This window comes from Protomyctophum parallelum (genome assembly GCF_964188405.1).
Source record: "Protomyctophum parallelum genome assembly, chromosome: 3".
Taxonomy (NCBI): Eukaryota; Metazoa; Chordata; class Actinopteri; order Myctophiformes; family Myctophidae; genus Protomyctophum; species Protomyctophum parallelum.
Window position 1 is genome coordinate 3,928,224 of NC_139698.1, and position 23,837 is coordinate 3,952,060.

A 23,837-nucleotide genomic window follows, 5' to 3' on the forward strand; every position below is an offset into this window, starting at 1 on the left:
CCCATTCAATTCCCATTCAATTCAATGCAATTCATTTAGGGCTTATGGTAGGGGAAATAGCCAATAAGGAGCTTTTGCACAAAATAACACCTGGACCTCTTTGGTGAGGACGTAACAACTACAAAGAAAGGTAAGAAAGCCTTTTAGTATGGAATTCTCCTTTAAAGGGGAAAACCACCCATTTTCAACATTTTATTAATATACCTCAGAGCTGTTGTGTGGAGAGAAAAAATAATTAACATGGTGAATCACATCTTGATGACCTCATCAAGATGTGATTCAATCAATAATAGAGCATGTGGACATATTATTTTATGAGATGCTTTCGTCACCGCTAAACCCCTTTACCCCTAAACTTCTTTTCCTTTTCTTTTACTATTTTGAAAAACATTTTTTGAATAGTTCAATTAGCCAATCTACATTGTGACACGTTGTGAGCTTGTAGACTGGCCATTTTAACTATTCAACAAATTTGTTTTTAGCCTTTGAATAATATATTCTTTCAGAGCCAACGTTTTCAACTCAAATCTTCTGGAACAACATCTTTTCAGATGGGGGTCGATGACATGAAATATTGAACACCACTTGATATAGAAACATAGGTTTTAGAAGATATTTAGAAGATACTTTTTACATTTCTATGTCAGGCCTAAATGGGTTAACAATTACATGCCTTGGTCTCTCAGACTCCTCAGATTCCTCTGAACCTCCACCCAGAGAGACCTCCTCCACCCAGAGAGACCTCCTCCACCCAGAGAGACCTCCTCCACCCAGAGAGACCTCCTCCACCCAGAGAGACCTCCTCCACCCAGAGAGACCTCCTCCACCCAGAGAGACCTCCTCCAGGCCTCCACCTCCTCTGAACCTCCACCCAGAGAGACCCTCCTCCAGAGAGATCCTCCTCCATCCAGAGAGACCTCCTCCGCCCAGAGAGACCCTCCTCCACCCAGAGAGACCTCCTCCAGAGAGACCTCCTCCACCCAGAGAGACCTCCTCCAGAGAGACCCTCCTCCACCCAGAGAGACCTCCTCCAGAGAGACCTCCTCCACCCAGAGAGACCTCCTCCAGAGAGACCCTCCTCCACCCAGAGAGACCCTCCTCCAGACTCTCCACCTCGTCCTACACATCATGGGTAACTCCAGCTCCTCCGCCTCATTGCTCCTCCTGGTCTCTACCCCCCAGAGGAAACGGATGACGTGCCACTGGCAAAAAGAGGAGCGGATCATCCTGGACTTCTCGGAGCAGGAGGAGGAGGAGATGATGAGCGCCAGGTGGAACCAGCGGACCGGAGTTTCCGTGGAGAAGACGAAGACGAGGCGCGGCGTCGCGGCTCCGAACATCGGAGGAGGAGGAGGAGGGACGCTGAACGGGGCCTTTGTGGGAGACATCTAACCTCGTCCTTCACTGGGGTTTTTTTGAGGGGCGCTATTCAGTATTTTAGACGTGACATGAGCGCCCCCTATACAGAGATACTTCCGGGTCCCGCTTTTGTGTCCCCTGTTATACTGTGTCCCCATAGAGTTATACTGTGTCCCCATAGAGTTATACTGTGTCCCCATAGAGATATACTGTGTCGCCATAGAAAAACAACCACGGAAGCCTAATTTTACCGCTTCACCGCAAAATGTGGACGCCCTACCAACAGTCATTAAGAAATGTGAAACCCTAGACGCCTTCAGAACCGCTGTGGGCGGCTTCAGTTCAAAACCCTTTCCACATCTCCCTTTTTTCGCCATTTTTAACTGTATGATGATTTCCATGTCCTTCCCATAGAAGTGTATATTTGTACATTTGTGTTCTGATGAATTGAAAATGGAGGATCCGGATGTAAACAAGTCTTTGTTTGCTTCTATCCTCAAAAGCAGCAGTTTTTGCATTGACCTCTGACCTGTACCGTCGTCTGAAATGTACCCAATCTACCTCCTCCTGTGAATAAAAATGTTGGATAAAAACAGAAACATTAAGTCTATCAGCAATGATGTTCTGTCACAATTAATAGAGCCATTTAAGACTTCAATCTTAACAAAAACTATATATTCTATATACTTTCTTTAACCCATTCTGACCTGAGATCAGATTCTAAAAATGTCTTCTACATCCTGACAGTTTTCTGAAAAAGCCATGTTTCTATGTCAGTCGTTCTTCGATTTTTCAAAAATAGCAGATCTACAAGCTTGTAGCGCGCCACTCGGTGGCGCGCTACGAGCTTGTAGATCTGCTATTTTTCAACAGCTAAAGCACGACATGATGCTAACACCAAAAGGGGTTTCCCGCCCCAAAATGGGTGAAGCTGTATTTCCCAGAGTTTAGTGTTTAGTGTGTGTGACTGTAATGGGATTTATTTGAGTTTTGCACTTCCTCTTTTCACGGTATAGTGGCATATCGTGGTGTTTATTTTAGTCGTGGTGGTGATGCTTTATTTTAGTCACCGTGACTTCTTCAAATTCCAGCTTTCGGGGTCAAAGTTTGAAGCGTTTCATGAAAAGGAACACATTATTTCCACTGCACGATATTGATAAAAAAGAAGTTAATTAAGTCCTTGGCAGACATTGAGTTAAAAGTACTTGAGTCTGTGTCTGCTTAGCTTTTAACCACTTTAACCATCATAACCATTTATGCGTGTAAATCTTTGAATGTATCACATTATTTCACAGCAAACATTTTAACTCAAATCTTTGCTTCTGTCAGTGCAAGCTGTCAATAAAGTTGTATCGTATCGCATCGTATCGTAATCGCATCGCACTTTGACTTGCGATGACTTTGAGTAAAACATTAATTTGAGACGTATTCCTTTTCCACCACTGTTGCAGGGAGACCAGAATGCAAGAGGAATTAGTCACATACTATAAGTCATTGGTGTTAAAGAATATAGATGTCATGTCCGTTTATAGAGCAGTGGAAACTAGACGGTATTATCTGACATTAAAAGGGGAACTTCCCTTCGCAAGCGGTGGCTTAATTATTTAGCTGTCAGGACAATATGGAGGCTGTTTATGTCGACGTCTTCATTTTATGTCTCCAGTTTGGAGGTAAGAATCGCTCCGGTGTCGATGTTGAACTGTAGCAATGTTTGATTTAGCTTTTGTCGTATAGCCTTTTGAAAACAATTTTAATTTAGTTTCGGTCATATTTTTTTGTCATTGGAAAAGTTAAATGCCGTATACGATTCTAGTCGACTGAATCTAAATCTATACAATCTATTTTGGTGGGGCCTTGATGGTGTCGAAATGCCTGGTTTTGTATGCTTAAAATAGCCGATCTACAAGCTCACAACGCGTCGCGCTGCAACGCGTTGTGAGCTTGTAGATCTGCTATTTTCAGCATGCAACCAAGCATAAAAGTGATAAAAACAACTTTGACTTTTGTATAGTTCTACTGGATCTCTTCTCCACTAGTTCCACTTTAACATTTTAGTCTGTTTTTCATTTGTAGAGAAAAAGTAGTCTTAATTTTAGTCATTTGATTTAGTTTTCTCCAGAGAAAAAAGGTAGTCGACAAACTTTTTTGAATAATATTCCATTTAGTTTTGGTCATATTTTACTATAGTGATCTAAAACGTTTTAGTTTTAATCAAGTTTTAGTCCAGAAAATGCCATAAGATAGTAAAAGTATATTTTTGGCCCAGCCGTGATGGCGTCAAAATGCGATTATTGACCTTTTGCAGAACGCAGCCAATGCCGGCCATCTTTCATCAGAGTTTGGAAGCGCTCGTTTTCGGTAAAGCAACGTCCTGCTGCCTCCTGCATTATGTGCATATTCAAAACAGCAGGGCTGTTGAGTGATATCAAACGAGCGCTTCCAAACTCCATCTCTCTCCCTCTCCCCCCCCCCCCCTCTCTCTCTCTCTCTCTCTCTCTCTCTCCCCCCTCTCTCTCTCTCTCTATCTCTCCCTCTCCCTCCCTCTCCCCCCCCCTCTCTCTCTCTCTCTCTCTCTCCCCCCCTCTCTCCCCCCCTCTCTCTCTCTCTCTCTCTCTCTCTCTCTCTCTCTCTCTCCCCCCTCTCTCTCTCACTCACTCCCCCCCCTCTCTCTCTCCCCCCCTCTCCCCCCTCTCTCCCCCCCCCTCTCTCTCTCTCCCCCCCTCTCTCTCTCTCCCCCCTCTCTCTCTCTCCCCCCTCTCTCTCTCTCCCCCCTCTCTCTCCCTCTCCCCCCTCTCTCTCCCTCTCCCCCTCTCTCTCCCTCTCCCCCCTCTCTCTCCCTCCCCCCCCTCTCTCTCCCCCCCCTCTCTCTCTCTCCTTCTCTCTCTCTCCCTCTCCCCCCTCCCTCTCCCTCTCCCCCCCTCTCTCTCTCCCCCCCCCTCTCTCTCTCTCTCTCTCTCCCCCTATCTCTCTCCCCCCTCTCTCTCTCCCCCCCTCCCTCTCTCTCTCCCCCCCCCTCTCTCTCTCCCCCCCCCTCTCTCCCCACCCCCTCTCCCCCCCTCTCCCCCTCCCCCCCTCTCCCCCCCCCCCCCCCCCCCCTCTCTCTCTCAGCCCTCAGGGTGGGCTGCTCGTCGTCAGGGTGGGCGGCGGAGGTCCCCAGCAGGGTCTCTGGTCTGCTGGGCTCCTGCGTGGTCATCCCCTGCTCCTTCACCTACCCTCCACTGGAGGGCGCCAAAGCCCCCTCCTCCTCCTCCCAGCCGATGATGACGGGCATGTGGGCGGAGTCACCGGGCCACCGCCTGGCCTACCACCCGGACCGCTCCAAGGTGGCGCGGAGGTACCGGAACCGGACCGCGCTGCTGGGGGATCCGGGCCGCGGGCGCTGCTCGCTGAGGATCGACCCGCTGGGCGCGGCCGACGGCGGCCCGTTCCACTTCAGGATCGAGATCAAAGACCACGACAGGTTCTCCTTCCTGCAGAGCCAGGTGACCATCGCTCTGACCAGTAAGCATGAAGAACACACTGTGGTCTCCGACTGGATGGAGAGTTGGTGGTAACCAAATGGACCCTTTTATATGAGATCTTTAACTCTTCACTTATTAATTAAGCAATATTACACGAGTGATTATTGCCACGACAGTGATGCGGTAGGGGAACGAGACGAAGTCGAGTTCCGCAAGCATCACTGAAGTGCACCCTTAAAAACTAAGAAAATCGCTGAAAAAATGTATATTCTTTAATGACAGATGTAGTCACTACGACCACAAATGTCCAAAGAAGCTAGCTAGCCTAGCCACCCAGTTTGCTAGCGCTCTGGGAGAACAGAGCAGCTGAATTCTTTGTTTTGATTATAGGTGGTGAACGGTGCTGGTTTGATCCACGGCTAGAAACCATTTCAACCAATCAGATTGCTTCCTCTTAACGACCTGTTGTAGAATAAGTGTTGTCCTCCCTGCAGGCTCCCTGCAGCCCGTGGGGTTCAGGCTGAGAGAGTAACAATAATACGTAATCAGAGAGTAACAATAGTAACAATAATACGTAATCAGAGAGTAACAATAATAAGTCTTCTCCTCTCTGCAGGCTCCCTGCAGCCCGTGGGGTCCAGGCAGAGAGAGAAACAATAATACGTCTTCTCCTCTCTGCAGGCGTCCTGCAGCCCGTGGCGTTCTGGCTGAGCGAGCAGGAGGTCCGCGTGGGCGACAACGTGACCTCCTCCTGCTCCGTGGCTCACTCCTGCCCCAGCGACCCCCCCGTGTTCTCCTGGTCCCGGCCGGGCCACGCCCACCTCCGCTCGGCCATCGGGCTGCAGGCCGACGGCCGCTGGAACGCCACCTCCACGCTGAGCTTCCGGGCGGCCCGCGAGGACCACGGGCGACCACTGGGGTGCGCCGTGACGTACCGGGGAGGCCGCACGCAGACCAGCCCGCCCGCCGCCGTCCTCAGGGTGAAATGTGAGTGAAGAAGAAGAGACCGGTGCTTCTAAACCATATAGATATAGACGAGAAAGGCTTTTTCTTTTTTTACTATATATATTTTTTTTAAATATTTTTTATCCCACGATTTTGTACCCATTTTTCACCCCTGTGTCAATCATCTAATGTGATCCTGGGCTCTACACACCCTCCACCAACCTAGTCCCCATATATGGGGGACAAGGGGAGACCAACCTAGTCCCCATATATGGGGGACAAGGGGAGACCAACCTAGTCCCCATATATGGGGGACAAGGGGAGAGCAACGGACTTGAACTCATGCTTCCTTCATGCCTGAGTGTCCAAGTTGCTCCTTTACACCTGACAGGGGGGAGTTTCCCTGGTTGGACGTAGCGCGTGGAAGGAACACGTTATTCCAACCAGTTCCTTTCCCCTCCATCAGGCGCCCCGGCTGGCCAGGGGGAGGCAGTTTAGAGACCAGGATTACTGCATGTTTTTGTGAGGGTATACCTACCCTAGGGGACACGGGGAGAACATGTGAGGGTATCTACCCTAGGGGACACGGGGAGAACATGCAAACTCCACACAGAAAGGCCCTTTCGCCAACCCCGCCTCGGGTATGGGCACTGATCTTTTTTACTATTTTGAAGAAAAGAAATGTATACCGGTAGTTCAAACCTTGTAGATTGGTTATTTTAACTATTCAAAAATGTTTTTCAAAATTGTAAAAAAAAAAAAAAGAGCTTAGGTGGTTCAGGCATCTGGTTAGGACGACCTCCCTAGGGAGGTCCTCGAGGCACGTCCCAGCGGAAAGAGACTCCGGGGCAGACCGAGGACCAGATGGATTATATCTCCACTGGGAGGAGACCCCGGGGCAGACCAAGGACCAGATGGATTACATCTCCACTGGGAGGAGACCCCGGGGCAGACCGAGGACCAGATGGATTATATCTCCACTGGGAGGAGACCCCGGGCAGACCGAGGACCAGATGGATTACATCTCCACTGGGAGGAGACCCCGGGGCAGACCGAGGACCAGATGGATTATATCTCCACTGGGAGGAGACCCCGGGGCAGACCAAGGACCAGATGGATTACATCTCCACTGGGAGGAGACCCCGGGGCAGACCAAGGACCAGATGGATTACATCTCCACTGGGAGGAGACCCCGGGGCAGACCAAGGACCAGATGGATTACATCTCCACTGGGAGGAGACCCCGGGGCAGACCAAGGACCAGATGGATTACATCTCCACTGGGAGGAGACCCCGGGGCAGACCGAGGACCAGATGGATTACATCTCCACTGGGAGGAGACCCCGGGGCAGACCGAGGACCAGATGGATTACATCTCCACTGGGAGGAGACCCCAGGGCAGACCAAGGACCAGATGGATTACATCTCCACTGGAGGAGACCCCGGGGCAGACCAAGGACCAGATGGATTACATCTCCACTGGGAGGAGACCCCGGGGCAGACCAAGGACCAGATGGATTACATCTCCACTGGGAGGAGACCCCAGGGCAGACCAAGGACCAGATGGATTACATCTCCACTGGGAGGAGACCCCGGGGCAGACCGAGGACCAGATGGATTACATCTCCACTGGGAGGAGACCCCGGGGCAGACCAAGGACCAGATGGATTACATCTCCACTGGGAGGAGACCCCAGGGCAGACCCAGGACCAGATGCGGTGATTACCGCATAATCTCCAAACTGGCCTGGGAATGCCTCGGGAATCCCCCAGGAGGAAGTGAACAATCTTAATCAGGAGAGGGAAGTCATGCTGTTTTATACACCCATGTTATTTTGGGTGAAAAGGATTTTCCAAACTTCCCACATATAGTATAGTTCTGTAGAATAAGGCCCATGTAGTCCCATGTAAGACTGCATCCGCTGTCCCCTCCTCCGCGTCATCAGTGCCCTGCCCATACCATTTCTGTGTGGAGTTTGCATGTTCTCCCCGTGTCCCCTAGGTTAGGTATACCCTCACAAAAAACATGCCGTATTCCTGGTCTCTAAACTGCCTCCCCCTGGCCAGCCGGGGCGCCTGATGGAGGGGAAAGGAAATGGTCTGAATAACGTGTTCCTTCCATCCACACGCTACGTCCAACCAGGGAAACTCCCCCTGTCATGTGTAAAGGAGCAACTTGGACACTCAGGCATGAAGGAAGCATGAGTTCAAGTCCGTTGCTCTCCCCTTGTCCCCCATATATGGGGACTAGGTTGGTGGAGGGTGTGTAGAGCGCAGGATCACTTTAGATAATTCACACAGGGATGAAAATGGTTTACAAAGTTGTGGGATAAAAAAGACTGCATCCGGAGCGACCATTCACTGAAGATGACTGAGTCAGACTACTAATGGGGAAGTTTGGTAAATGTCTTTACACCCAAAATATGAGTGTAAACAAACAGCTCAGTGAATCTTCTGTAGAGATGTGAACAAACAGCTCAGTGAATCTTCTGTAGAGATGTGAACAAACAGCTCAGTGAATCCTCTGGTCTAGAGATGTAAACAAACAGCTCAGTGAATCTTCTGGTAAACAAACAGCTCAGTGAATCTTCTGGTCTAGAGATGCGGGTGAAAACAGGCAGTGGATCCTATTGGTTCTCTGATCTTAGCGTTGGTGTTAGCATTATGCTATGCTTTAGCTATTGAAAAATAGCAGATCTACAAGCTCATAGCGCGCCACCGAGTGGCGCGCTATGAGCTTGTAGGTCTGCTATTTTTGAAAAATCGAAGAACGACGACTGACATAGAAACATAGCTTTTACAGAAAACTGTCAGGATGTAGAAGACATTTTTAGAATCTGATCTCAGGTCAGAATGGTTAAGAGAAACTTGTGTGTGTGTGTGTGTGTGTGTGTGTGTGTGTGTGTGTGCGTGTGTGTGTGTACGCGCATGCGTGCGTGCGTCCGCAGACCCCCCGGTGAATGTGAGGGTCTCGTACGACGAGGACGGCGTGAGCGAGGGCGACGACGCGTCCCTCTCGTGCTCCAGCGTGGCCAACCCGCCCGCCCACGTCTACCGGTGGTACGACGGCGCCCCCGGTGGCGCCCTGCGGTACACGGGCCACGTGTACACGCTGCGCCGCGTCACGCGGCGCGACGCGGGCGCCGTCTACTGCACGGCCACCAACACCGAGGGCCACGGCACCTCGGACACCGTGCGCCTCGCCGTGCTCTGTGAGTCAGTCAGTCCCCCCCCCCCCCCATCTGTAAGGCCCAGGGCCCGATTAACACCTCTGAGGGCCCCTGGGCACTGAAGCTCGAAGGGCCCCCTTCACCCGCGCGCAACATTTTTGCTGTTTTTTGGAGCCGTTTTGGGCGGTTTTATGCCGTTATATTGGCCTATTTCCGGTTGCCTACCCCCCCCCCCCCTCCCCCCTCTCAGAGTGACAGCCAATCTAGCGCATTGTTGCTGCTTTACACACACAATCAGCTGCCCTTCTCACCAACAAATGCAACAATAAAACACAATCTTTTAAACACCATTTATTTGATTCGGATTAGCAGGGACATTTTCTGTGAAAAAAATAATAATAATAATATATATTTTTTTTTTTGCCCAAAAGATCCGGCCCTGGAGTCAGTCCCCCCCATCTGTAAGGCCCAATGATTCGCCCACGCATCTCCTTGCAACCGAAACGGTTGCGATTAGTTGCATGAAACCACATTGCCGGCCCGCCGTATACGCGAACTATACGTGACCGCCTAGGGCCCCGGGCCGCCTAGGGCCCGGCCCCCCCTCCCCTCAAAGTCATGCATCCAACAGGCTTTTGAACTGAGCAGATTGGACTTTCCGTTCCAGAGATAAAACTGACACTTTTGCCGATTTAACTCCTTAACTCAAGGAGCTGCATTGGCGTGACATGTCCTTAAAACCGTTTTGTTACAAGGAGTTGCCTTTTTCGTTTCGTTTTTATATATTCTTGGGGCCAAAATAAATAAAATACATACATTTAAAAATACATTTAAATAAATGAAAAGCAATTGGGAACAAACGCAGCTCACTCACGTATTAGAAGGCCAATATCCGTCACCAGAACCATGAAGGACCGGTGTTTGAAGTTACATTCTACAACAGGTCGTTAAGAGGAAGCAATCTGATTGGTTGAAACGGTTTAGCCGTTGATCAAACCAGCACCGTTCACCACCTAATCAAAACAAAGAATTCAGCCGCTCTGTTTCAGTGATGCTTGCTGAACTCGACTCCGTCTCGTTCCTGACCGCATCACTGTCGTGGCAATAATCACGTTAAACAACACCCTCTCGTGTAATATTGCTGAGTCCTGACATGTTTGAAAGTGACTAAGGGCCGATTCATACTCCTATTTTACCGCTGTAGTGCCGAAATTATTGTAGTCTCTACAGAGCCAAATGACGTCACATTGTAGGCTCTACAGAGCCAAATGACGTCACATGTAGGCTCTACAGAGCCGAACCGACTTTTATTTGGCTCTAAAATAGGAGTATTCAATCGGCCCTTATCGTCCTGTCAGATCCTCCAGAGATCAAGGCGGGCTCGGCCTGCTCTTCGGACTCGCTGAAGGTCGTGACCTGCATGTGCATCGTGGACTCCAGGCCCGCCAGCACCATCCACTGGTCTCTCCCCCCGATGACGGCGGTCGCCACCGCCGCGAGGCCCCGCCCAGTACGATCCACTGGTCTCTCCACCGCCGCGAGGCCCCGCCCCCCGGCGGCGCGGAGCCCGAGACGCACGGCGTGCAGGTGACCATCGGACGCTGCAGGTACCGCGAGGGGCGCCTGGCCCCGCCCACTGCCACGCCCGGAACTCCAGGCAACGCCACCGTCCCGCTGGCCTTCCCCTCCGACGGTAAAACACACAACACGACTCATTCTGACCTGAGATCAGATTCATACGAGGTTTTTCCACTGGACACACACTGGTCTGATTAAACTGTATACTGTATAACTCTGTGGTGGATAATATGCACACACAGGACCGTTGTTAATGACATTTATAATTCACTGCGTTCTGCTTGCCCATGTCCAACTCGGATCGTGACAAATCATGACAACAAACACAATATTTTGTGCCGATCAAATAATTTGAAAGATGACAATAAAGGCAGGAGACAACATATTTGTTTTGTTTTTCTTCTTACTAATTATTTGATCGGCCCCCAAAACATTGTGTTCATTGTCATGATTTGTCACGATCCGAGTTGGCTTTGTCCGCGGCGTAACCGTCTTTAAATAAATACTTAGGAAAAGCCTATGGAGAAAATGAATGGAGAATCATTTCCTGGGCCACTCGTCTTTCTGAAAGGGGGCGGGACTGCGACGCTCTATAGTGTGTTACCTTTAAGAGTGAAGGTTGACGTATTTATTTACCTCTGCGAGGTGTCGCTGTTCCCTCTCTGTCTGATTAAACGGAGTGCCACCATCGTTGGCTTTTCCAATGAGAATGAGAATAAATCTCCTTCTTTTCTCTGCCGACACCGCCCGGCACTCCTACAACGCAATGCCTTTCCCTCCGACGGTAAACACAACACAACTCAATGATTTAAACTTCATATAACTCAATGATTATCTCTCAAGATTTTTGAGAGTAAATCAATGAGTTATATAAAGTTAGACTGAGTCTAAAGCATAACTCAATGATTTAAATTCTAATGGCAAGTATAACTCAATACATTAAACTCTAAGATAAATCAATGCCACCGTCGTCCTGGCTTTTCCTTCAACGTGCAAATAATACAATTTACAATTTAGGCCTGTTTAGCAGATGCTCTTAATCCAGTAAGCAAGAACAATAATATATAATAATAATATAATATATATAATACCGATACCGAAACTGCAGTGTTGTGTTTATAGCTATCTAGCCATTATATCTCGTGTTGTGTAACTTGTGTTTATAGCTATCTAGCCATTATATCTCATGTTGTGTTTATAGCAGACTCCTGCACTTTTTTGGGCAACTCCAAAGCAAACTCCACATGCTCCAACATTGTATTTACCTGCCATAGTGTCAACCCCTTACCCCTGTGTGGGATCGGTGGTTAGACTGGCATAGTGTCAACCCTTACCCCTGTGTGGGATCGGTGGTTAGACTGGCATAGTGTCAACCCCTTACCCCTGTGTCGGATCACTGGTTAGACTGGCATAGTGTCAACCCCTTACCCCTGTGTGGGATCTGTGGTTAGACTGGCATAGTGTCAACCCCTTACCCCTGTGTGGGATCTGTGGTTAGACTGGCATAGTGTCAACCCCTTACCCCTGTGTGGGATCGGTGGTTAGACTGGCATAGTGTCAACCCCTTACCCCTGTGTCGGATCACTGGTTAGACTGGCATAGTGTCAACCCCTTACCCCTGTGTCGGATCGGTGGTTAGACTGGCATAGTGTCAACCCCCTTACCCCTGTGTCGGATCGGTGGTTAGACTGCCATAGTGTCAACCCCCTTACCCCTGTGTCAGATCGGTGGTTAGACTGGCATAGTGTCAACCCCCTTACCCCTGTGTCAGATCGGTGGTTAGACTGGCATAGTGTCAACCCCCTTACCCCTGTGTCGGATCGGTGGTTAGACTGCCATAGTATCAACCCCTTACCCCTGTGTCGGATCGGTGGTTAGACTGGCATAGTGTCAACCCCTTACCCCTGTGTGGGATCGGTGGTTAGACTGGCATAGTGTCGACCCCTTACCCCTGTGTCGGATCGGTGGTTAGACTGACATATTCGCAGATACCGATTTGACCCGATATGACCAAATAAGGGCTGGTACCGATACTTTCCCGATACCGATACAGTATATCGGGACATCTATAGTTACAATATCAACGCTTCTGATTACGTATACCGCAATATTTGAAATCAATATAATCGGTAATATGGTGGAGTATATAAATAATACTGAATACCGTCATAATACTAATATCGTAATTTTACCGTCATGTAAATATGGGGGGGAAGAAAATGTTTAATAATTGTCTACCTTACTGTATGTGTGTGTCTGTGTGATGAATTTACGAGTATTTCATTTTAAACAACTATAATTTGCCTAATATAACTTAGTGTCTGTGCATTGACTGGCACTGACGCTGAATTACGGCGACGAGGCGACGGCAGCGTTGTCGGACCGCCTCCGCCCAGGAAGGCGAACAAAACATGGCGCCGGTGAGAGTAACCAGTCTATAGCAAGTTGGTTCGTAACAAAACCACATCAGGAAATACTGCTGTTTGGCAGCATTTCGGGTTCCAGCCTAATGAAAAAGGCTGATAATCGATAATACAGATAATACCGATATTATTCACGGCATCAATACCGATATCAGAAAAATCTATATCGCCCAAGCCTAATAATAATTATGTACGGTAAAGATACTTAAACATCTACTGTGTATTGATGACGTTTTTTCGTGTCATATATTCCTGCACAGATCATCGCTCTCACATGCTGTACGTTGCGGCCGCCATTGGAGGTCTGTTTGTGTTGGTGGTGATATTCTTAACGGCTCTGGGAGTCACTAAGAAATGGTAAGTTAACAACAGTTTCCGTGCCGGGAATGGATTACTCCAGGTTAATGTCGCTGCCATATACGACATACCCGCCTTTTGTTTTATGTGTTTAATCCGCTGTATTGTAATAAATAAAAAGAAAATCCGTCTTCGTCGCGGAGATAGAGACTATGGTTTTGTTTTGATGACAAAACCGGAAATCGTCACATGCTGTGGGCTGCTGGGAAATTGAGGCCAATGGAAATGCATGGGGTGCAACGCCACATTGAGACGAGTCTTGTGTGCGTCTTCCGGGTGCACCAAGATGGTGGCTGATACGCATCGGATCATAACAAACCACGGGAGCTTTTTTTCGCTGGATTTTCGCGGATTTAAAAGCCCAAATAATTCATCTTATGCTCTAAAGGTAATACAACAATCTCGGCAGATGAAGGGGGGTTGATTAAAATGCGGGTTTATCGTGTAAAACAGTCAAACTGTTTTAACAGAGAAATGTTTTCAGTTGGTTATAATGCTCTGCAGTCATTGGGTAAAGTGAAAACACGTCCAATTTAGTCAATTTAGTCAAGGAACCAACACATTTGAACCCATTTTAGACCATGCTTTTTTTGCTCTTGCCTAATGTAAGTCGCTCTTTTGGGCGGGAACCTCTTTTGGTGTTATAGCATTAAGTTATGCTTTAGCTATTGAAAAATAGCAGATCTACAAGCTCATATCGCGCCACCGAGTGGTGCGCTACGAGCTTGTAGGTCTGCTTTTTTTTTTAAATCAAAGAACGACTGACATAGAAACAGACATTTTTTTAATCTGATCTCAGGTCAGAATGGGTTAAGGGCGTCTGATAAATGCCTAAATTGTAAATTGTAAATTGTATGATGATGTTGGATAGGAAATTGTGGAGGGCAGCGATCCAGGAATCCTGAGTTGGTGTTGGCTAGACCTCACTCTCGTAGCAAAGGGTTCCCTTCCCGCCCAGAATGGGTTACAGAGGTATAGTTCAACCACAACAACGACTAATAATTATACACTCGTGCTGATTTTGACAGCAAATTTTGATTTAGTTTTAGTCATAGTCTTTTGATTAAAGTGTAATTTAGTCATAACTTTAGTCATCTGTAATGGTTTTACTTAAAACCCATTCTGAACGGGAACCCATTTTGGTGTCAGCATCATGTTATGCTTTAGCTATTGAAAAATAGCAGAACTACAAGCTCATATCGCGCCACCGAGTGGCGCGCTATGAGCTTGTAGGTCTGCTATTTTTGGAAAAATCGAAGAAACGACTGACATTTTTTAGAATCTGATCTCAGGTCAGAATGGGTTATAATCAGACCAGTGTGTGTCCAGTGGAAACCTCGTATGAATCTGATCTCAGGTCAGAATGGGTTAAGAGACTACAGATGATTCAGTCGACTGGAAACGCGCCTATAGTTTCACACTCGGTTGCATGCTAGAAATAGCAGATCTACAATTTGACCTTTGTTTGGGTCATCGCATCATTGGCTTAAAAAAAAAGCGAAAATTTATGTTTTGGCGAATCACAAGCTCACAGACCTTCTATTCTGGGACCCCTGGGGGTCCCCGGACCCCACTTTGAGAACCACTGCTCTCTCTAGATTACTCTTTGTTGATTTCTTCTTTTATTTTGAATTGATTTATTTTCTGTTAATGTGCATTGTTTGCCAGCAGGGGGAGCGTGTAACCTGCAGCAGACATCCAGCATGCACGGCATGATGAAACCAAATCCACAGAGCAACAACATCATCCACCGGCACCAAAACGGTTAACTTTATACTTTATTACAATATCCACCTGCACCAAGATTTAACTTTATACTTTATTACAATATCCACCTGCACCAAGATTTAACTTTATACTTTATTACAATATCCACCTGCACCAAGATTTAACTTTATACTTTATTACAATATCCACCAGAAGAACTGCCGAATCAATTAATCAGACCAGTGTGTGTCCAGTGGAAACCTCGTATGAATCTGATCTCAGGTCAGAATGGGTTAATCAGACCAGTGTGTGTCCAGTGGAAAACCTCGTATGATCTGATCTCAGGTCAGAATGGGTTATGCCTATCCTTCACAGGCATTGGCACATTCTACAAACGGATCCACAGTGGTGTAATGTTTTCACTGACCCCCCCCCCCCCCCCCCCCACCCCCCCACCCCCCCCCCCCCCTCGAGTTGAGTTCAAACGAGGCAGAAAATCTGAGGGACTCACTTCTTGTCCCTCCTAAAGTATAGTGTCTCAGCGCACTTTGACCCCCATCCCACAGGGAACTACAAATGTGGGCGCCTGGTCCCAGTGCATCCCACAGGGAAACTACAAATGTGGCGCCTGGTCCCAGTGCATCCCACAGGGAAACTACAAATGTGGCGCCTGAGCCCAGTGCATCCCACAGGGAAACTACAAATGTGGCGCCTGAGCCCAGTGCATCCCACAGGGAAACTACAAATGTGGCGCCTGAGCCCAGTGCATCCCACAGGGAAACTACAAATGTGGCGCCTGAGCCCAGTGCATCCCACAGGGAAACTACAAATATGGCGCCTGAGCCCAGTGCATCCCACAGGGAAACTACAAATGTGGCGCCTGAGCCCAGTGCATCCCACAGGGAAACTACAAATATGGTGCCGGCTGTGCCCAGTGCATCCCACAGGAAAACTACAAATGTGGCGCCTGAGCCCAGTGCATCCCACAGGGAAACTACAAATATGGCGCCTGAGCCCAGTGCATCCCACAGGGAAACTACAAATGTGGCGCCTGAGCCCAGTGCATCCCACAGGGAAACTACAAATGTGGCGCCTGAGCCCAGTGCATCCCACAGGGAAACTACAAATGTGGCGCCTGAGCCCAGTGCATCCCACAGGGAAACTACAAATATGGCGCCTGAGCCCAGTGCATCCCACAGGGAAACTACAAATATGGTGCCGGCTGTGCCCAGTGCATCCCACAGGGAAACTACAAATATGGTGCCGGCTGTGCCCAGTGCATTCCACAGGGAAACTACAAACATGGAGCCTGAGCCCAGTGCATCCCACAGGGAAACTACAAATATGGCGCCTGAGCGCAGTGCATCCCACAGGGAAACTACAAATGTGGTGCCGTCTGTGCCCAGTGCATCCCACAGGGAAACTACAAATATGGCGCCTGAGCCTAGTGCATCCCACAGGGAAACTACAAACATGGTGCCTGAGCCCAGTGCATCCCACAGGGAAACTACAAATATGGCGCCTGAGCCCAGTGCATCCCACAGGGAAACTACAAATGTGGTGCCGGCTGTGCCCAGTGCATCCCACAGGGAAACTACAAATATGGCGCCTGAGCCCAGTGCATCCCGCAGGGAAACTACAAATATGGTGCCGGCTGTGCCCAGTGCATCCCACAGGGAAACTACAAATATGGCGCCTGAGCCCAGTGCATCCCGCAGGGAAACTACAAATATGGTGCCGGCTGTGCCCAGTGCATCCCACAGGGAAACTACAAACATGGTGCCGGCTGTGCCCAGTGCATCCCACAGGGAAACTACAAACATGGTGCCGGCTGTGCCCAGTGCATCCCACAGGGAAACTACAAATATGGCGCCTGAGCCCAGTGCATCCCACAGGGAAACTACAAATATGGTGCCGGCTGTGCCCAGTGCATCCCACAGGGAAACTACAAATATGGTGCCGGCTGTGCCCAGTGCATCCCACAGGGAAACTACAAACATGGTGCCGGCTGTGCCCAGTGCATCCCACAGGGAAACTACAAACATGGTGCCGGCTGTGCCCAGTGCATCCCACAGGGAAACTACAAATATGGTGCCGGCTGTGCCCAGTGCATCCCACAGGGAAACTACAAATATGGTGCCTGAGCCCAGTGCATCCCACAGGGAAACTACAAACATGGTGCCGGCTGTGCCCAGTGCATCCCACAGGGAAACTACAAACATGGTGCCGGCTGTGCCCAGTGCATCCCACAGGGAAACTACAAACATGGTGCCGGCTGTGCCCAGTGCATCCCACAGGGAAACTACAAATATGGTGCCGGCTGTGCCCAGTGCATCCCACAGGGAAACTACAAACATGGTGCCGGCTCTGCCCAGTGCATCCCACAGGGAAACTACAAATATGGTGCCGGCTGTGCCCAGTGCATCCCAAAGGGAAACTACAAATATGGCGCCTGAGCCCAGTGCATCCCACAGGGAAACTACAAACATGGTGCCTGAGCCCAGTGCATCCCACAGGGAAACTACAAATATGGCGCCTGAGCCCAGTGCATCCCACAGGGAAACTACAAATGTAGTGCCGGCTGTGCCCAGTGCATCCCACAGGGAAACTACAAATGTGGCGCCTGAGCCCAGTGCATCCCACAGGGAAACTACAAACATGGTGCCGGCTGTGCCCAGTGCATCCCACAGGGAAACTACAAACATGGTGCCGGCTGTGCCCAGTGGAACAGCACTGTAAAATGCACAAGTTTCAAGCACCCATTCAGTATTATCACGTGTACTACACTGTCTACACAAGGGGTGATATACATAATCTATTGTCCTTGTGGCAAATACCATGTGGGCAAATGAACCACACGTGCCCACTTTGACCCATTCTGACCTGAGATCAGATTCATACGAGGTTTCCACTGGACACACACTGGTCTGATCAACCCATTCTGACCTGAGATCAGATTTAAAAAAAAATGTCAGTCGTTCTTCGATAAAAAAAAAAATAGCAGACCTACAAGCTCACACTCTCTAAGCCCCGCTATCTAACTACAGGAGACCGCAGGTGTAGTCTCCCCTCCTGCTATGACATGACAGCTATAGCTCCCCCTCATACCTGTCTTCGTCGACTAAACTCTCATGACATTTAGTCGACTAAAACTAGACTAACACTAAGACATTCCGGGTGACTAAAATGAGACTAAAACTAAATGAAAACCATTCAAGACACAAAGACTAAAACTAAAATAGAAATGTGCTGCCAAAAACAACACTGCTAAATAGGCCCATATGCCGCATAGGCCTATTTAAAAACAAGCACCCGATATAAAAACAAAACATAAATTATAGGCCTATTATACTTGGCCCTAATGCCTATTATACGCTTGGGCTCGGCGACCCGGCGCGTTGTATGTATGGTCATCATTCAGAATCTAATATCTAACATTAAACTGCAGCAGCATTCAGCAGTTCAGTTGACACGGCGGCCATAGTAATTATAGTAAATAAATACTATATTGTTTATCACTGTAGCCTAATAGTGACTATATTAGAGATATAATATAGTTTATAGTTAAATAGTAAATGCTTTACCTTAAACCCTAAACTAAACTAGACTAACTATTTTCACTGACAAAAACAAATGGAAACTAAATGAAAACTAAGCTACTAAAACTAAGACTAAATATACTGACAATTTCGTCGACAAATAAAAACTAGACTAAAATGTTAGGAAGGGACTAGTGGACAACAGATCCAGTATAAGTCATTTTACACTTGGTTGCTATTTTCAGCATGCAACCAAGTGAAAATAGGTAGTCGACGAACATTTTTCGTCTTAGTTTTAGTTGACGAAAACAACACTGTATAGCAGCAGAAATCACTCATTCTCTTCTGAGCCATGTTAACAACACACACACACACACACACACACACACACACACACACACACACACACACACACACACACACACACACACACACACACACACACACACACACACACACACACACACACACAATTTACAATTTAGGCATTTAGCAGACGCTCTTAATCCAGAGCGACTTACATTTAGGCAAGAACAAAAGCATGGGAATACATCACATAAAAGCATTTATCATGAAACATGCGTAAGATAAGAAGGTAACAGTGGAATATCTATATGATGAAACTATACATACACTATACATAATAAACTATACATATTCACTACTATGCTATACATATGTACTATGGCGTGCTATGACTATATACAATACAATTATAGTGCTGTCTACATAACATGCTATAAGTCTGTGTCAAATGCTATCTAAGCCAACAGAAATGCTATGTAAGGGGTTAGGGTAAGTGCTATGGGCCATGATGGAGTCTGAAAAGGTGGGTTTTCAGGCTACGGCGGAAGATTGGGAGTGATGCTGCAGTTCTGACTGCAATGGGAAGTGCATTCCACAGTTTTGGAGCCAGAAGGGAGAAGAGTTTGGGACGTGTGGAGCGTTGTCCCGGCGTTTTTAGTGAGGGTACTTCCAGTTTCCCTGCGTTGGCTGATCTGAGTGCGCGGGAGGGTTTGTAGGGGGGGGTTTAAGGAGGGAGGTGAAAGTGGAGAAGAGCTTCCTTGGGTTAGAAGTACAGGATTGGATTTTGGTGTGGTAGAAGGAGGTTTTAGCAGTGGTTAGTGAGTGGGCAAAGGCAGAGAGGAGTGAGTGAAAGTGTGAAAGGTCATCTGGTAGCTTTGACTTGTGCCACTTTCTTTCGGCTGCCCTTAGAGGTGTTCGTTCAGATCTGAGAGTTTCAGATAGCCAGGGAGCCGGTGGACATGAGCGAGCTGGCCTGGATGAGAGCGGGCAGTGTTGGTCGAATGCAGATGAGATAGAGGAGAGGAAGGATGAGGTTGCAGTGTCAGGTGAGAGGGAGAGGAATGACTCCAGGGAGGGTAGAGAGGAGAGAATAGAGGATGAGAGGGAGGAGGGGTTTAGGGATTTGAGATTGCGTCGGGAGGTGACGTTCGGGGGGTTAGTATGTTTAGGCGGGAGGGTGGAGAGAGAGAGGGAGAAGGTTATGAAGTGGTGGTCAGACCTACTTAAGGGGGTAACAGAGAGTGTGGAGGGAGAGCAGGCTCTGGAGAACACAAGGTCCAAAACATTACCAGCCCTGTGAGTGGGAGGGGAGGGAGATAGGGAGAGGTCAAATGAGGCCAGAAGGGATGTAACGGGAAGATACTTCTCTGCGGTAGGAAGGTTGAAGTCACCCAGTAGAATCAGAGGGGTGCCATCTTCCGGAAATGAGCTGATCAGAGAGTCTAGTTCTTCCAGGAAGTTCCCGAGAGTTCCAGGAGGGCGATATAGCACAATGAGGATGAGGGGGACTGGCTGTGACACACACACACACACACACACACACACACACAGTCAGGCTGACAGGAGAAATTCAAATGATGTGTGTGCCCCGTGCGTATAAAGGTAACCGGAAATAGCGTCAGCAAGCAGCTATAGAGCAGAGACGATGATAAATATAAAAACAAACAAAAACAAAGTCACACCTAATGAAGTGTAGTTTAAGAATACAATTTATGTTATCCTCCAACCAGTCCACTTTTTATGTATATAAATAACATTGTTATTATTCATATATATATATATATATATATATATATATATATATTTTTTTTTTTTTTAATTTCCTTTTTTTCTCCTTTCCCCCCTCCTATTCGAGGGGGGGGGGGGGGCTGTGCCTGGGGGGAGGGGGTGCTTCAGCTGCTGAAGACAGAATCCTAGCTACTGGATATCAACCCTCAACACCCTTGCCCCGCCTCCTAACGGCCTTAAAGGTTTTATGACATTAATGTTCATTTATTTTCTTTTTCTTTTTTCTTTTAGGTTTTATGACCTCAATTACACCCAAACATTTGAACATTCAGTGGATTTTCTGTGGTCTGAAGTTTTCTTTGGGGTTTTTTGGGCCTTTTGAGCTACAATGAAAACAGGCAACACAGTGAAACAGTGACATCTGCTGGCAAATCCCATTGACATATATGGGATTTGCAGTAAGTGATGTCACTTACTGCCGGCAAATCAGAGCACCTGTTTGAGCCAGAAAACCCCAGATCACAGAAAATCTACTGAATGTTAAAAGTTCATGTTTTTTGGGTGCAATTGAGATTAGAAAACCTAAAAAAATAAGAACAATTCCAAAACCTTTTTTGTAATGTCACAATCCCTTTAACATTGTGATTTTGATTTAAGAGCTTTCCTGTGACAGCTGGTATAGCTTAAAGATGGAGTGCCACAATTGTTTGTGTCTATGAAGTGACAGTACTTCATTAGACACCCTGGAGTCGTTTTTATGTGCAATATATCTGTCAGGATGTAGAAGACATTTTTAGAATCTGATCTCAGGTCAGAATGGGTTATTATGTGTTTCTCTGTAGGAAAGAAGCCGTGACTGACAGCATGGTGTTCTGCAACGTTTACACCAACGATCATCTCTATGGCAACATGGAGGTCAGTATTATGATAGAACTGTGATCTCTAACTGTATGAGTGTATACAAATGGACCTGTAAAAGGTCCATTCGGTTCCATTTGTATACACTCTCAGAGTTAAGTAAATCAATAAAATTCAGTATGATCAAAATGAGAACATTATTAAATAAGGACGTGCCACGGACGACACCACGTCTTTGCTGCATGCAGACACATTTTTATTTATGTGTAAATAATATGTTATTTATCGTTTATTTTAAGTTTTAACCCCGTGTTTGTCTTCTTACAGGCTGACGTGGACGACGACCCGTATGAATGTACCATGGACGACCACGCCATCTACGCCAACGTCTGACAACAGAGACGAGTGTTGCTACAGTACTACTGTTGTTTTACAGTAGTCTACAGTACTACTGTATATCCATGTTGTTTTCTATTGTAGTTCAGTCATAGTCTATATCCATGTTGTTTTCTATTGTAGTTCAGTCATAGTCTATATCCATGTTGTTTTCTATTGTAGTTCAGTCATAGTCTGTATCCATGTTGTTTTCTATTGTAGTTCAGTCATAGTCTATATCCATGTTGTTTTCTATTGTAGTTCAGTCATAGTCTGTATCCATGTTGTTTTCTATTGTAGTTCAGTCATAGTCTGTATCCATGTTGTTTTCTATTGTAGTTCAGTCATAGTCTTTGGACTGAAACTTCATTTAGTTTTAGTCTCATTTTAGTCACCTGGAATGTTTTAGTGTTAGTCTTGTTTTAGTCGACTAAATCTACAGTTGAATTAGACGACTAAAGTGTATTTTTTGGCGACCCTTGATGCCGTTGTAATGGATCATTTTACACTTGTTGAAAATAGCCGATCTACAAGCTCACAACATGTCGCTATTGTCAGCATCCATGCAAGTGTAAGTCGACAAAAACAACACTGGTTGCCATTGGGCCTAATTAAAAATGTGATACAATCATATATACTTAAAGTATTTGTAATTTACTGTACATGTATACATGATTAAAACCAGTTGAATTTATCCTACAACAGTATACGAATTTACAATTTAGGCATTTATCAGACGCTCTTAATCCAGAGCGAGATCAAAAGCATGGCAATACATCACATACTGTACATAAAAAGTATAGTTATCATGAACATGCCTAAGCTAAGAACGTAACAGTGGAATATATCTATATAATGAAACTATACATATAAACTATACATACTATACTATATTCTTTACAGTGCTATGCACTGTAGACAATGCAATTATAGTGCTGTCTACATAACATGCTATAAGTCTATATCAAATGCTATATCTAAGTCTACAGAAATGCTATCTAAGGGGGTAGGGTAAGTGCTATGGGCCATGATGGAGTCTGAACAGGTGGGTTTTCAGACTACGGCGGAAGGTTGGGAGTGAGGCTGCAGTTCTGACTGCAATGGGAAGGAAGTGCATTCCGTAGTTTTGGAGCCAGGGTGAAAACAACACCGCTTAACATTGGAATTGCATTATTTAGAATAGAATGTATCGGTATGTCAATTATTTCCAGCGCCAGGATCCTGATCATATTCCATAAAACCTTTGATTCTGTGATAAAAAGAAGAAAGGGTATATGTGTGTAGTAGGCCTATCATCATATAATTAAATATTCAATTACTATTATTATTGTCACATAATCAAAGGTTTTATTTTATCTCGGCCACACCCCTCCGCGTGTACAGGTGACGTGTGTGTTAGGCCACGCCCCCTCAGCATATACAGGTGCGTGTTAGGTCACGCCCCCTCAGTGTGTACAGGTGTGTGTGTGTGTGTGTGTGTGTGTGTGTATGTGTATGTGTTAGGCCACGCCCCCTCAGTGTGTGGCCTACAGGTATACAGGCGTGTCAGGTAAGGTAACCCGTGTGTGTGTGTGTGTGTGTGTGTGTCAGTCGGTTCACATCCATTCCGCCTGCTCTGCTCATAATGCCTCTACTCACACTCATCCTGTGGACTCTCTCATAATGCCTCTACTCACACTCACCCTGTGGACTCTCTCATAATGGCTCTACTCACACTCACCCTGTGGACTCTCTCATAATGGCTCTACTCACACTCATCCTGTGGACTCTCTCATAATGCCTCTACTCACACTCATCCTGTGGACTCTCTCATAATGCCTCTACTCACACTCATCCTGTGGACTCTCTCATAATGCCTCTACTCACACTCATCCTGTGGACTCTGTTTCCCACCCAAGGTAAGTTCTCAGCAGCACGTTTACATAGCAGCAATGATACAAGTATATTGTTCATGTTTCATGTTGTCTTTTTTTTTGTTTACCATGAGAGTGTCGTCTGACACAGATGTACTGTATACGACGGATCACGGATGT

General features: G+C 47.0%; 1 protein-coding gene across 1 annotated transcript; it reads left to right on the plus strand.

Annotated features, from left to right (window-relative positions):
• Positions 1-2,980: 2,980 nt before the first annotated feature.
• LOC310856084 (myelin-associated glycoprotein-like) lies at positions 2,981-10,524 on the plus strand (the record flags this gene model as incomplete). The annotated part of the gene is made up of 5 exons (XM_083761301.1): positions 2,981-3,029; positions 4,468-4,902; positions 5,502-5,807; positions 8,712-8,975; positions 10,292-10,524. 5 exons carry the CDS (start codon positions 2,981-2,983, stop codon positions 10,522-10,524), a joined length of 1,287 nt encoding a protein of 428 aa, XP_083617427.1.
• Positions 10,525-23,837: the final 13,313 nt, after the last annotated feature.